The sequence below is a fragment of the Dermacentor andersoni genome, chromosome 11 (genome assembly GCF_023375885.2).
Source record: "Dermacentor andersoni chromosome 11, qqDerAnde1_hic_scaffold, whole genome shotgun sequence".
Classification (NCBI taxonomy): Eukaryota; Metazoa; Arthropoda; class Arachnida; order Ixodida; family Ixodidae; genus Dermacentor; species Dermacentor andersoni.
In genome coordinates this window covers 116,833,736-116,850,039 of record NC_092824.1, presented here as the reverse complement: position 1 = coordinate 116,850,039, position 16,304 = coordinate 116,833,736, and the positions used below count along the sequence as shown (strand labels likewise).

Sequence of the window (16,304 nt, the reverse complement as noted above, 5' to 3'; positions counted from 1 at the left end):
ATAACAGTAATTAATAAAGGGGAAATGAGACATCCACCCAATCGTAGCAATTGCTACAAAGGAAACCCATATGGGTTCCTCGAAAGAAAAGTGTCGCAGTTGAGAAATTCGTCCTGGTCCGGGATGCCTCATTTCCCCTTTTTAATTACTTAATTCCCTCCACCTTTTGGGTTTCCGCAGAACTATTGCATCGAAGTGCATAATAGTTACGTTGCAGCCTATCTCATACTGAAAAAAAAATATATATATAATTTTCATTTGCACTGGTGCTGTTATAGCGCAAGAAGTAACAAAGCTGTCCAGGTAGTCTGTTTTTGTGCACTTCCTCTGGCACAGCTAGTTGCTGCGACATGAAGTCTCGCAACTTTCCAAGGCATCCTACAGCCTCGGCTAGAAATGCAGGATTTGAATCTGCCTCTGCCATTGCACCTTCCTCGTCGCACTCTTCTTCAGGATGAACACTGGAAACAATTTCCAGATCTGATAGTTCAGCACGGGTAACCAGCTCACTGTCACACTGCTGAAACTTCTCAGGCAATGGCACATCGCTCAGGTTTAGTACACATCCCTCAGATGAAGCTTGCCTCTTCTTGACTGTGAGTTGTGGTTTCATAGGACTTCCGTCATCTGGTCCGAGGTCTTACGCCAGTCACAGTACATTCCACAGTGGGTGCTTTGCTGAACGCTGAGGTTGCATCAGACCCACCGCCAGTCCTTGTAAAACTGTACTTGCCTGTACCACTCGGAACGAAGAATGCAGCACATCCTCTTCGAATGACCAGGTGACTGGTTCATCCATCCACACAACAGCTGCAAGTCTGCTGGGCATAAGCCTTGTTGTAAGTGCCACGATGCAACCCATGCACGGCAAGTAGACACAGCTATCCACAATGCTAAAATTTCCACATGTGCATTAAACATCAGTTGTGAGCGCATGTGGTGCATGTTTCTTTTTCTACGTCTTTTGTGTTCTTAGTGCTCCAAGTCTTTATTAATATGCGTTACCAACTAGCCCACCTACTCATCCTTTTGCAATGTATTTCTATTACACAAGGCTCTTTTCCATATTTCAATCCCTCTCTTCAAGACCCCGCTATTTTAGCATCTAAAGCAGGGTGCACTGATGCATATCCGATCAGCCATGCGCCAACTTACCCCCCACTCCGCCCCCTGCCCCGCTCCCTCGTGCGCGCTTCATCATGTTACCGCGAGCTTGCTACCCCCCCCCCCCTCTCCCTTTGCTCGCACAGGAAGACGTCACTGGTGAAACCACCATCTTTCGTCTCCCACCCTCGCACACTTTCACTCGAACCTAAACCTTACCATGTGTGTCGCTCTTGTTGCGCGGCACGCGATTTGAGAAGTGCATTTGCAGGCAGCCACTTGTGATTTAATCATTTGGCCCTCTGCATCTGCGGAAGTTTCCATTTATGTCTCAGCATTTATTTGCGACACCAGTCAAATTTTGTTATAATGAAATCACATACAAACACACCGTTATATTGAGATACTAAATCGTAGTTCTATGGACAAGAGGTCATGAAAAGTTAATTACTTCATTACGCAGTTGAAACTTGGTTTAACGAAGTGATGACCACGCTCGAATTATTTTGGTAAATCGGGAAGTTCGTAAAATCGAGAAAGGAATTTTTCGGTCCTTCGAAATCTAAAATTGCCGCTAATCCAGCCATCTGTCGCATAAACGATGAAATAACAAAAGCAACCACCACTGCCACTACTGAAGCGGTGTTGAGTCGGCTGTTCTGTGCATGGGCGCGGCGTGCAGCCTTGTCAAAATAAAGGTAGGGATGTGACCATGACATCTAGATGTTTAACGCGATAGCTTTAGAGCGCACGCTCTAAGAACAACTCGTCTGTGTCAAAATTAGAAAGAAATCACAACCTTTTTGCTCAATTTATTTCAGGAAGAACTTCATTTAATCGAGTTTGGCGAAGTTTGTTTCGTTAATTTGGGTTGATGATAACATTGAACCCTATGGGTACCTGCCGGGGAACGGAAATTTCTTCATTAGATCAGGAACTTCGTAAAATTGCAAATTCGTTAGATCAAGTTTGAACTGTATTGATAATTTCATTATATTGAAGTTCATTATATGGAGGTTTAACCGTATGTACTTTTGCATATCAACCTTTCATGGCAACATACACTAGGAAGGTGGCTTGCCTTTGAATCAATGACAGCTGTGCTAAACAGGTTTTTTTACTATGAAACTTTTTCCATACAACCATCACTGCATAAATGACATGCACAAAGTACACGCCCGGCCAGATACATTGTACAGATTGTTACAAAGATAACTGTGTTCACAGACTAGTAGTTGTCGATTCATTTGCTAAGTAGACTATTCTAAGGGCAAGCACTCAATCGTATGGCCTTGGCATGTCAGGCTTGTGACACTGGGACAGTGTACTGTGTAGACTTAAGCATGATTTGTAGATAGTTGTGCAAGCATGCTGCAGTGCTGGTCAGATATTTATTGCAGTGTCGGAACTTCAACCATGATGTGCCATAAATTTATTATGTACAGTGAAATTTGCATACATCAGACTGTGGGAGCAAGGTGGCATTTGGCTGCTTATTATGAAGCTCAACTTAATACAAGAAACTAATAAATTGTGACTTTGAATGCTGTGACTCAGAAATCAATGTATTAGCAAGGACTTGCCATCTTTTTATTTTAACAGTCACTCAAGTGTATAAGTTCTCGGATTAAGATACATGTAACATTTACATGAGAAGGCTAAGCACTAACTGTGTAGCAGCTTACACAGTGCTTGAACATCTGAGTTCAACTGTAGAGTGGTTCACACTTCACAGAGAACACTTGTCATGTGCTCACATTTCAAAGAAAAAGAGGGTAGTGTGTCTTTTTGTTTTTGCACCACACCATGTCACACAAATTAATGTTACTTGGCGTAAGGTAAGTGGATATATTCATAAAAAAAAATTATGCTTGCAGAGTGTGTTTATGCATTCAAAACATTATTAAATGAAATCTAGTTAAATACCCCCTTACTTTGTACTTGTTCAGAAAAAAGAAAATAAGGATACAGTTATGCATATATTTTGTGTGTTTGTCATCATGAGGCTATCGCAAGAAGCACCATAACAAACATATATTAGCATCTGGACTTCCTGCAACTTTTTACAGTTATTGCTGTTAAAAGGCTAACATAAAGCAATAGAAATGCGGAAACAAGCTAAGCAAAGAACAAATGCAAAATACAAAACTTGTGTTTCCGAATGCACATGAAGTAGCTGGTGGTGCAACAAGAATGCAACAAGTGCTGATGCAACAAAGAATAGACTGGAGCAGATCAGGTACTGCCATCATGGGCCACCTGATAACAGTTTCACCAGAGTGAGGAAGATGGGAATCCACCGGGAAATCGCACCACTGCTTGATAGGCACACACACGCACAGAGCAGTCATCAGATGGCCTGAGCCATGTGCAGTGGTGTCAACATGAGCTCCATGACAGCATCCTTGAGGTTGGCACCCCGAAGGTTCGCTTCGTGTAGGTCGCTTCCAGACAAGTTGCAGTTCTGTAAGTTCAGTTGTGGCACATAAGATGGTGGTCCATGTCTTATTAAAGTGCCCTCTGTTGTATGAACAGCAGCTGCACCAAAAATAAAGCTAAAGGAAACCTGCCAGACTGTTGCACTAGCATGTAGCACAGAGATGCACAACTATCCGACAGACTATTCATTTGATTTATGCGAACCAATGACCCAACAGGCATTGCTGTGCCATCACCTTGCATAAAGTTGGCATAAAGTTGCGAATGCATGAAGAACATGTTGCACCAGTAGAGGTGCCAACATACATTTGGTATCTGGACATGCATCTAGAACTTGGGCATGACATTTTAATATTATTTTGGCAGCGCTGCACAGTAACTGACATTAACTTGCATATTATAGGTCAGTCAGGGCCATGTTTGTCTACCATGGGCTTCATCTCATTCTTTGCATTGTTCATATGCCATTCTGTATTCTTTACATTGTACAATTTTCTGAGGGCTATGAATGCAATGGAATGGTAAAACATTGCAACCTTGACTCGCATTTCCTTCACAGGTCGACATAAAAGTTTGCTTGAGTTAATTCACATCTGTGACAGCAAGATAGAGGAAATTGATATGGTTTGTCCGAGTTAGAAATTTATTTAATTAAAGGGCTCAGTACTGTATTCAGTAAATCCTCCATTACAGCTGATTAATTTCTTTAGATGGTCTTGCTGTCTTGCAGAGAAAACTTGCAAAACAACAGTTCTTTAAGTTATCTGGCAGGATTGATCTCATATCTGTGAAAAAATGCTATACAAGGTACGGAAATGAGGAGAATTAGTACTGAATGATGTCGTAGATAAGTAAGAAACTAGATTAGGACGACAAAATGAATGATGCAAGCAAGGCAGAGTGCAGTCCAGTCCAGAAGCAGCATAGTCTGGCTTACATTCAAGCTGAAAGGCAGTCAAGTTGGTCGGCAAAATTTAGTTCCCATAAACTGCTCCATTGCATCATCCCACAGCACTGGGAAACATATCATATAACTTAGCTATTGTTCTCTTTGTCTTCTCCTGTGAGCCTAAATTAGCATTTCATGGGGTCAAAACAAGTTCATGCATTTTGTTAGTATGCTTGACAACATGAGTAGCTTATTTTATTTATTTATTTATTTATTTATTTATTTATTTATTTATTTATTTGCCATCTTCCATTTTGATTTCAGTTTACAGTATCAGACTTCTGGTGAGTATGTTTGAACAGGCAGAAGTGTATGGATGGGACAAGTGATGATATGCTGCATGTGAGAAGCAATACAGATTGCAGTACTATGATGCAGGAATTACACACCTCGAGATCAGCACCAGCGAGGATGGCTTGACGCAAATGGCAGTTCTGTAGATTTGCATTCTTGAGTGTTGCAACTCTGAGGTTCACCCCTGCCATTTGGCTACCATCCAGATCAGCATCCTTCAGGTTCACTCCTGAAACACACCAACAAGATTTGATGGTTGACTGAATGAATATCGTGCCAAGTCTCTAGTGCAGTGCTCTGAAAGTGTTATACAGTGGCAGAAGTAGGGACTTTTTTAACTGAAAGCACTAATACCAGGAAAGCAAATGGCATGCGAGGCACTATGGCTCAATCCATTGCTATGCATGAGGCACTGTGGTCGACTGAATTATGAAGTTTTTCATCCTAAAACAACACAAAGGCTACTAGAGATGCTTTAGTGGAGGTCTCCACATTAATTTTGATATCCTGCAGTTCTTTAACATGCCCCCATCAGTATAGCACAATTGCTGTGGCTAGGAATCGAACCCACAACCTTGTGCTAAGAAGCAGAACATCATAGCCACTCGGTCACTGAGGCAGGTGCAGCTGGTTGTTTAAGGCACTGGTTTCCAAACAGAAATAACCCAAGAACAAAACAAATAACTAGAGAACAAATTCCAGGGTGTTACGAAATGGTTTAATGCCTCAGGTTACCTTTTCCTTTAATAAGCCAAAGAGCCAACCACTGAAGACAGGGAAGACATAGTGCCCACAGGTTCATGTAAATTGCATGTGCAATATAATGTACAGAAATCTGGAATCCATCATTGGCCCTTCTGCCATAAAACACCATATACTATCATCAAATCTAAAATGCCTTTGTCATTTCTATCGCTGCAGCTATTCACGGTACTTTATACTATAGTAAACTCTTAGCAGTTTCAATGCACAAAGCCTCATCAGGCAGTAAATACTTTTAATTTTCCTCTCGGCTCTATTTCATACCGAAAGTAAGGTCATGGAAGCATTGCATCTTATACAGTAGCACAGGGATTCACAAGCTATCTGGCCTTGGGGAACCCCACCTGTCTTCCCAGAGTGCTGTGGAACCCTCACACTTAATTTTTTACACTGACGTGCTTATCCACAGCGTTGCAATGTTTGTTGTGATGAATCAATTGAACTGCTTAAATAAGAACCAAAAAAGTGCGCAAATTATCAAATAACTTAAAGATGCTACTCTAAAAAAAAAAAAAAGGTTCTTTATTATTTGTATTAGAGATATGAAAATACTGCCGCTCATAGAGTTGTTTTTGTGTAGCTGCTATATGTTTTTAGTTATCTCCTACACAACTGCAAAATATACTGATCTTCGGAGGCACTTCCTTGTGTATTAAATTTTCACAAAAGGCATCGTGCTGTCGCTTATTTAGCTCTTTGTAGACTGCAAAGTGGCCATATCTATCCAAACTCCATGTATAATTAGTGTAAATATGTAAAAAAGACTAGTGCACGTTAACATATTTTTTTTTCAGTTTGCTTACGTCTATAGTGGACCAAATAAAGTTGTTTCACTCGCTCACATTCCCATGAGCAGTTATAGTTGTCCTACACTAACGAAATTTGGCATACACACTCTTCAAGATATGTAGAGTGATGATATCTACTTGAAATTGCAATATCTCTCGGCAGTAGCGAAAGTACAAGGTTATATTTCATGGGATAGTGAAAAAATTCAGTTGAAGTAGACTAATCTTTTCTTGCATAGTTCCACTAATTTTACATACAGTTTGAATAGCTATTGGCACTTTGCAGTCTACAAAGAGCTAAATAAGCTACAGCACAATGCTTTTTGTGAAAAGTTAATGCACAAGGAAGTGCCTCCAAAGATCACTATATTTTGCAGTTGGCCATAACTAAAAAATATAGCAGCAACACAAAAACTAATGAAAGACTTGAAATCTACATAAAAAACCGAATGGCAGTACTTTCAAATATCTAGTACAAATAATAAAGAAAAAGTAGTTTCGAGTAGCACCCCCCCTTCAACAAGCTTATTGTTATCCATTCAAGTGGAGATGGGGTCTAAGTTGTTTTGGCTGTTCGTGGAACAGCCTAAATATGCTGTTTGCGAAACCCAGTTTGGGAACCCCTGAAGTAGCATTGAGACTACTTTTATGTTTCACTTGGCAGTGCCAGTGCAGTGCTTGAAACCTCAAATGTAATGTGCCAGTGCTGTACCCTTGAATTAAGGAGCACTGAAGTGTGCCGTTGTACTCAAAATGTAGGGGTAAGCCCTCACAGCATACACTACTTGAATGTACCATGTGATTTGCGGCAGTTATGACTGCATTGATTACAGCCTGCCTGTCACAGAAAAAAGTATGTTAAGAAGCCATGCATGTGTCCGTTATAGAACAGTCTAAATGTTTTGAAAGCTGTAACCTCCAAGAAGAGGATACTGTATTTGTACACACATAATGGAAGTGTAGATACGACACTAATGACAACAGTAATCTTTGCTGTAAAAAAAGAACAAAAATTCCACATTCCACCTCTGCATATGAGACAACACATGCATTAGTGGTGCCGAAGAATGCTAATGCAATTACCTTCCAGGTTGGCACTGTTTCCAGCAGGGTCCTCCATGTTACAAGAGCGTAGGTGGGCTGCCTCCATGTTGGCACGCATCATTTTGGCTCCAACTAGTTGCGCACCCTGTTTGGCAACAAAACGGTGAAGAGGTGAAAGCCTTTTCTTTTTCCATGCAAGAAGAGCCCACACAGTGTTTCCTAAATTAGCAACATCATTTCATGTTAGAATGAGCTGTGCAAACAGGGACGTCATAATCACACATCACAACGTGCTGCTGTGAACTGGGAGACCCTAGTGGTAAAAAAGAAAAGAAACTTTCTCTCTTCCTCTCAACGTACTCGACACCCTGATTAGACAATGTTTACGCACATGTCACTTAGCTGTTCAAGTAATGCAGTATAATGACCCAGGCTACATAGTTTATCTGCTGTTTCATTGAGTCTGCTTGGCGATGTGCACACAACAGCTCGTGGCATCGAGCTTGGTGGTGGGACCGTTATGTGACTGAAGAAAAGAGTCTGACCTATTATTGACCAGTGTGAAGGCTGCTTTTATTACACATGTAAATAGAATTTACATAATTTACTACTAATTAATCATTAAAGACAATGAACAAATGAAACAGCATTACCTGAACGGTGTTAGACTTAGTGAGCAGGTGCTCCATTTTGGAGCACTGCAAAAGGTAGGAGATAGGAGACTCGACGAAGAAAAAGACACATACAGCCTAAAAAGCACTGCGTTGCAGCACTGCATCTACTGTTTTCATATTTGTTACTTATTATTGAAATCTCCGAGTACTGTTAATTGTTCTTTAATACATTGTTGCACAATAAATAGTGTCCAAAGCTCGACGTCTACGACATGTTTCCGGCTCCCAAAATCGCTTCCACCACATGCACCCAGCAAAAGCATAGCCTTCCAAGACGTGCATCTGTTTATCCAGAGGGCGCTGCACTGGTGTGTGGATTTGTACACCACCTTATACTGGTGCTCCTGTTTTTGCATGCTGGGGTCTGCAGTGTACTGCAACTGTAAATTGATAAATCATAGGTGCAGGCCTACTTCCTAACCTCGAGGTTGGCCAAGGTGAGGTCAGCACGCTCGAGGCAACAGTAACTCAGGTTGGCCCATGTTAGGCGACATTTGCGCAGGTTGGCCCACTTGAAATTGATGTGGCGCAAGTCCAGTCGAGACAGGTCTGCACCCGACAGATCCACACCCTGGAACACAAGGAGCTGGCAGTTTTATCTCAAGTGCAGAGGCATCATGGTGACCAGAATAATGGGAGCAGTAAAACATGCAGTGCTTTGTGTTGTTTCACTTCCATATTGTTTGTGCAATGAAACTTGCCACAAAATTTAAAATTTATTTCTCCATTATTGTGTGCTTTGTATCATGCTGAAGATGTAAAGAATGCATTAATATTTCTTTTGCTGGCTGAATTACCAGGTGCTTAAAAGAAGAACCAGCTTTAGCATCATGCTACCACTTATTGTCACTACTGCTGCTCTGGCCACCTGCAAGCCTTCGCATGTCAGAGCTGATCCCTGCCAGAAGTGTGCAAGGTGTGCATAGGCTAGCATACAGAAAGCTGGCAGGCATTGGGGATGGTAGTGGTAATAATAAGTGGTCGTGCTATGCCAGAACAGTCCAATGTTAAATACGACACTAGCATCAAAAGTGGGGAGGAGATTGCCAATCATTCTTCATAATCATCTCGTAAGAAGGGCTGGTAAGTAGGGGCCTCTCTGGAGGTAAATGTCATTGTAATGGCACTTGAAACTATAATGAAGTCTACTGATGTGCTGTTTTCTTTTCCACAGTCATGCAGCCAGGGTGAGGCCACAAGAATGTTACCACCAGCCGAGGAACAGGGTACATGGCAGAAGCAGTAATATGCTATATTCTATACCTGCCTGAAATCGAAGTTCTGACAGGTGAGATGTTCTGGTGAGGATTCGAATCACATCTTGCCTTGTGAGTGGAAGGCAGTCACCAGGATCACACTCACTCTGCTGTTGGGGGTGATGAAACAACAATTTCCCATGAAAGACCAAGTAGCCAGCAGGTTAAAAAATGTATCGCTATTCAGCAGTGACAGCATCAGAGGTAAGCAGCAGACACTGAGCAAAACATTTGTACAAAGACAAACTCCCTATTAGTGGTCGTGCAACGTCGAACAAAGAAAGAAAAGAAAGGTGGAGTCTGGAAAAGGCAGGCAAATTTTTCTGGCAGTGTGTTGCATTATCATGGCAACAATGACAAGGTATAGACAGGAAGATTGCCTTTTCAGCTACTGGAAGGCACTAGCATGTGATAAGCTCTAACGTACCTGTGAAGTGTAATGTACCTTTGCATAGCCAAGCTATGCAAAAGTCTGCAATCTTTAGATTAAATGTTATGTAGGCTAAGGGCGGCCACAGTATACTGTGGCATTTTATTCTTTACCACTTCTAGTTTGATAAGGTGTAAATAACATTAATAAATTAGGGACACAAAACTATGCTACCTTGGAAAGTGTCTGCCAAGGCTTATATCTATGCAAGTTCAATCCTGGCCACAGCAGCCATATTTCGATGGGGGGCAAAATGCCAGAACGCCAGTGTACTTTGATTTAGGTGCACATTAAAGAACCAAAGCTGGTGAAAATCAATCTAGAGTGCTCTGCTACGGCATACCTCATAATCACATTGTGCTTCTGGCATGTAAAACTAAAAAACAGTTTATGCACGAACATGCTACACCTACACTGTAGGTGCCACAAAAGTAATGGTGTCGTTTACTGTTAACAGAAGGTGCTGTGCACTGCTAGATGAAATTTCGATTTTTTTTTTTCATGTTTTGCTGTTGCTGACAGCAAATCTGGCTCACAGTAAAATAAACCACCAAGTGTGTTCATTTAACATAATTTTAGGCAATGTATGCTTTCGTCCAAGGTGCCACCCACATGCTTATTCAAGACAAACAAGGTAGCAGTATCACAGAGGGACATTTGTATACCTGTAGCCAATGATGTAACACACACACAGTTTGAATTTAGCAAGAAACAGAATCAACTGCAATCCTATGATTCAAAATGACACTGTGAAAACACAGGCAAAGTGCCACCAGCAAATAAAAAATGCTAGTGTGTTTCATAGCATATAAGCCAGCATAGCGTTAATGTTGTGGCTGTAGGAGTGACTTGTCTGCTGAATAGTGGGACTCCATGCGACGACATGTGGCCAAATTTGGCATGAACAGCACAAGGATATCACAAAGAACAGCACAAAGACCCTTCATAGCATAGATCGAGTATCAATCTTTACGGCGGCTACACATATGTAGAATGTTTTGTATCACAAACAAGAGTGCTATGTTTACCTGACTAATCCGTTCCAGCTCTGGAATGACGGACTCAATTCCATAAAACTTTGCTTCTTCTAAGACACCTGTAAGTGCATCATGATGTATAACATGTAGAAGAATTCCAGGTAACATCCCTACTGCACTTGATGAGTATCGGCAAAATGCTGGCTGTTGCTGATGTTTGCAAGAAAACATCAGCATAGGGCCAGCTTTTATTTCTGCATTCAAATACAGCTGAAATACATCAATGTCCTCATTATGCAACCCTTAAGTCAAACGTGATGGATTTAATAATTAAGGCTAAATCATAACTATTGGAAGCGCATTTTAATATAGATGCTAAATTTTTAAACCAATATTGCCAAATGTGGACAAACAATATTTGAAAATTGAAAAACTTAGGTTACAGCACCAAAAGCAGACATTGCAGTTCTCTAAGCTTCACCTGTCAAAGAACCTAAACCAGACAAATCCAACTTAGTGGTTTGCAGCTATGTGAATGATTGTTTTGGTTGTGTGAGTATTGCGGGAGTCCCATTTGCAAATTATTTAAAAGCAATATGTATATAGTATATCAATTTTGTCTGCTTGAGATGTCTTAACGTAGTAGTAGTTTCTACATTGTGTGTGTGTAACTGTAAACTTGAGGCTTTAGCTTCTTGAAACTTAGATATTTAGCAATTCCTGTGAAAGGGCCTAAATAATAAACCTTCTCCCTAAAGTAATGGCAGTTTGTCATTCTTTTTAAATGCTATACATTTCATTCAGATTGCTTGAACAGTGGTCAGACAAGAGACTCTCTAAATTTCACATGTACTTGAGCGGGAAAAACTCGCATTAAAGCTGCCCCTTAATGCTTCAGTGTGCTGTTGTATCATATACAACCCTGTAACAGCAGTAAAACAGAACAAATATCTGTTTGGACAAGTAAGTTCACTATATTACTGATGTATGAGCTTGTTTGCTGGCTTAGTAGTCTGCCCTTGTTATAGCAAGGACAGGAATATAGCAAGTGTTTTAATGAGACAGAGTTCAAGAGATGTAGCAAGCACACTACAAACAAAAACAATGGCTCTCCTACATGCATGTGGTGCTTTTCACACTGGTTCAATTGTTCAGAGCTGTACCAAACAGGGCAGGATTCTCTTCTGCTACAAAAGGGCTCAGCTGCACTTCTTCAATTTCAAAATGTTGATACAAACCAAAATTTCATATGCCATGAGACTGCCATAATTAATTAATATTTTATAACATGAACCATTTAACATGTACCAGTTTTATAGCACTGAATGGAACTGATGAAACAAAAAAATACTGTTCTTCCTGCGTAGTCATGTGTCATACAACGGAAATGAAGTTGAGTCTGCACACTTGAGTGCGCACTTGCACAATTCTGCACATTTCAGTTATGTACAGAATTTGGGTAGAGAACTTCTTATGGAAATTTGTATGCTCACTTCATGTAAAACTGGACAACTGCACTACTATCTATGATTATAAGCTGCTCAAGCTGATGACTGACATGAAGTGCATTTGCTTTTACAGCGAAGCTGTATGCCTTTACCGTCCAAGGAAATTTTCATGTAGTTGTGGTAAGCGAAAAAACCCCCATACGTGGGCCGATCCCGGAGATAGTGCAATGCCAGGCCGACCCACGACAGAGGTGAAGCAGGCGTTAAGCACTCCCCATATGTGGGCTGATCCCGAAGATAGTGCAATACCAGCCCGACCCGCGGCAGAGGTGAAGCAGGCGTTAAGCATTCCCCACATGTGGACCGATCCTGAAGATAGTGCTATGCTGGGCTGACCCGCGGCGGAGGTGCACTTCACCATTAGGGGGCCCACATACACAGCTTCGTTGGTCATCCTTCTTCACAGAGTGGAAGGGCACCGAGATTTTTTTATTTAATTAACTTTCTTTATTATTCATTTATACCTGCTAACTCTAAACTGAGCAAGCTGCCCTTGGTCCTCACCTATGACCAATGTGTTATCTTTCAAATTGATCACTTGTATTTATAATTACATGAAATGCATAGGTACGATTATTTTGTTTGTAGTGTTACAGGACAACCCAGTCCCTTCTGTAAAACTTTCAAGCCTTCGTAGTGGTGTGGTGAATGGATAGATGCAAATATAGATAAGCAGGAAAGAAAACAAGTAAGTAAATGTCATCATTCCATCCTGACTCAAATTCAAAAGGAAAAATTTTATTTTTGCATGAGTGCAATGCACACAGCGTCACATAGCTGCACTCACCCCGTGGCGAAACCCCTCGATCCAGAATAAGCTGCCCGTGCCTAAGGTAGTTGAGCAATGGCTCAAAATAGGTAGGGCTTCGATCAACCAAGTAAGCTCCGTGGCTGTCCTTGGCACTTGGCCATACTACGCCATCAGCACCTTTGCTGAACAGACGACCAAGCATAGAGCAGGGCTCTTTGGAAACCAATGTGCTTCTGAAAAGACAAGACGTTCTACAGTTCAAAACACGGAACTTACACAGAGAATACTGAATAACTACTGTAGTGCAGCTAGGAAATTTAGTTCCCTTGCGAAGGTTGTATCACGCTGCATAGCTTACTTAGCATAGAAGGGTGGTTGTTTGGGCTAGTTGGTTTTCCGTAATGGTAAGTGGTGCAGTGGGAAGCAGGACAGAGGGACACCTCTCGTCCTCATCTTTTCTGTGCCCCTCTGTCCTGCTTTGTGCTGCATCACTTGACCTTACTTAGCAAAGCTGTTCGAAGGAACTTTCTACGCTGTTTTGCAGTAAACAAGAAGCAGAATCAGCTGCCATATGTTGGAATGGTGACAAGAAATGCTGCGGAATGACATTCCTTGCATGAGATTGCTTACATTGATAAATTTCTAATTGGGATAAATATAGCTTTCTTTTTACTAAGTATAATTTGAGAAGTATTGTGAAAGATATGGTGAAGAATAGACTGCAAGACCCTACCTTGACGAAAAGATATGGTGATAGGGTTATGGTAGAAAACAAGTAGGGCAATGTTTAATTGTCAAATTACGTATTTAGTCAGGTGAACAAGTATTACGCACACTCTTGTGGGCAAAGCACAGGCACACGTCATCTGGTCACTTGTTCACTTTAGCGTTCCACTACTCTATTAGCAACTGTGAGCTCCTTGTATTAATGTTGATCTAACTGTGTTAAAGATAGCAATTGCTTGCAAAAAGGCTGGGAAATTTGTCATTGGCATCCAACTCTAAAAAATAATTCTTATTTTACACATTTTGCTGATGGCTGCTGACAAGGGCAGTTAAGCTGCAGACAGATTATGAGCCGAGTGATTGAGACCATTGCCTGGTCGAGCTAAGTGAGTGCTTGCTTTATTTCTACCTTGTAGGCTATCACCGCATAGTACGGCATCATATACCGCCAGAAAGCTTCTCGTCTCACTTGTGCACCTGCTACAAAAGTACAAGTGAGCAATGGAAATGACGTTTTGTGGAGCAAGCAAGTATTTGTTTGTCAATGTTGTAATGTCAGCTTGAAAAATTCTAAAAAATATCATCAACTGCTGTGACAACAGCAGGGTACCTTGTAGTAGCGAAGTGCTTTCCTCCCACGTTAAGCAAGACCCAGTCTGGGTTACCACAGGCCAGGGGCTGTGATGCTGAGGATGACGTGTCTACAGAAATACACATACACAAAAAAGTAAGAACAAGGTGAAACAGACTTGTACTGCTTGCTTTAGTACTGCAAGCTGCAGTGCAATACCTGCAGATTATATAATATGTACCTCCTTTAGCAAAGGTGACAGACTCCCTCCTGTGGTTTTTACTTGCATTTTTGCATCAGTTATCAAAAACATCATCGTTGATTATATTGGAGGGTATACTTCAGGCTATGCTTTAAAGAAGAATTGACGGTACCTGTCATATTACATGATGCCCCATTGTGTTTTTTGAAATGTTGGGGGGGAGGGGGGCGGTCAATTATTTTTGCATGTGATGGTACACAAGCTCGAGAGTAATGGTTGAAAACTCGAGAAAATAGCGTAACGTTCCACATACAGAAATTAAAGAAGTCCACCTCAGAAGCATGAGATTCGTTTAAGTCTTATGACAACTACAGTATATCGAAAAACTCTTAGTGATCACATTGTTTTAGGATGTCATTCTGGAGAGGCTGTATTACTGTAGCACTCCAGATGCTCTAGTGGGACGCTAGATAACATATCTTTAGTTTCGTTGCCTTCAGCATACCACTGCGGCATTTGACAGCAAACCGGATTAAATTCTGGGGTTTTACATGCCAAAACCACGATTTGATTATGAAGCACACATGACAAATCGTTGGCAGACGACACATTCATTGCCGTCTACGGAAGGATTTTTGAAACCTGCCTAAATGTCATGCACTGTCGCTGTCTACAGGGGTTCATACAGCTGTTAGCAACAAGTCGCCAACTCTTCGTTTTTGTGGTAATGCCTGTGATTTGCCACTGTACCAATTTTTTTTTTTTTTTTGCATACTTCGGTAATTGGTCGATCAGCCGTACTGTTCTAACCATGATTACTAATCCGGAGGTAGGGCTGTTCTAACGGTTGGCCAGTCCTCGGACGTTCAAAATAGCAGCATGGCGGGTGGACTGTTTACATGCAGACAGTCGGTACATCATCTCCGAAGTGCGACACCTGTTCCTCCATCCCCCTGCTTCTAAATGGTAGTATAAACCGCTGCAGCTCACCAGTAAAGCTTTCGCCAGATGAAACAAACAAGGTTTCTTCGTCCCTGAAAAGTACCAAGCACGAATTAATCCACCGTGAAAACAAGGTAAATCAAGCGGTTAGGTACTAAGATACGCAGTAGGCTGTTTCGGAGATCAATGCCGCGATAAACTTGCCTTATCAGACTTGTGTCGTCGATCTCTCCACCTCTACTGGTGAACAGACGTTTAGCTCGGATTCCGAACTTGGAACTGATAGCTTTGAGAAGCTCGTCGAGAGATCCGGGAACCAGAAACACCTTTCGACGACAAGGGGACAAGATCAATACTTCATTCATTTACGATGCGATGCCAGACAGCCACACACGAAGTCGCCAGTCATTAGCCGCCAGGCACACTTTATTTGATTCGGCTTAGTTCGACAAAATTTTCGTCGCTTACCTTTCCATCGCGATTTGTTCCGTTTCGGTACACAACCACTCGCGCAGTCTTTTCTTCAGCGTGCTGCTCACTTTCCATTGATAACAGATTGAAGCAAGAATTATGTTCACTCACTTATTTAGTGACATAACAATTACCATCTGAACCTTATAACAAATATGAGATGCTTGAAAAACAAGCAAAACTTGTGTCGGCGCAAGCAGAAGAGCGTAGCGATGGCTGTAAATGACTGCCGTGTCGGATTGTCTTGGATGTGTCAATGCTATTTACATCTGTCGCCCCATAGTTTCCACGTTATCTGTTTATGTAATGTCAATATGTAACAAATGCTCAAACACAATAAATGAGACCCATACTCTGGTCTTGTGCGAACAAAAATAATTAAGCAAAACTGGCAGAACGTAAACTAGAGTTCCCAT

The 16,304-nt window shown here is 41.4% G+C and overlaps 1 protein-coding gene across 1 annotated transcript; it reads right to left on the bottom strand.

Moving 5' to 3' along the window:
• Window positions 1–2,345: 2,345 nt before the first annotated feature.
• Window positions 2,346–16,267, bottom strand: LOC126539576 (BTB/POZ domain-containing protein KCTD9-like). The gene is made up of 11 exons (XM_050186461.3): window positions 15,886–16,267; window positions 15,622–15,743; window positions 15,466–15,509; window positions 14,313–14,403; window positions 13,013–13,209; window positions 10,769–10,836; window positions 9,322–9,420; window positions 8,476–8,625; window positions 7,420–7,525; window positions 4,882–5,015; window positions 2,346–3,568 (listed from the first exon to the last, which is right to left on the bottom strand). Exons 1-11 carry the CDS (start codon window positions 15,961–15,963, stop codon window positions 3,455–3,457), a joined length of 1,203 nt encoding a protein of 400 aa, XP_050042418.1. The 5' UTR covers window positions 15,964–16,267; the 3' UTR covers window positions 2,346–3,454.
• Window positions 16,268–16,304: the final 37 nt, after the last annotated feature.

Bases quoted from the DNA above. Each gene is read 5' to 3' on its own strand.
- LOC126539576 (XM_050186461.3), bottom strand. From the start codon at position 15,963: ATGGAAAGTGAGCAGCACGCTGAAGAAAAGACTGCGCGAGTGGTTGTG. The intron at 10,837-13,012 runs GTGAGTGCAGCT...ATGCACTTACAG, and splicing joins TCGAGGGGTTTCGCCACGGG to GTGTCTTAGAAGAAGCAAAG. The intron at 5,016-7,419 runs GTAATTGCATTA...GGTGTGTTTCAG, and splicing joins AAACAGTGCCAACCTGGAAG to GAGTGAACCTGAAGGATGCT.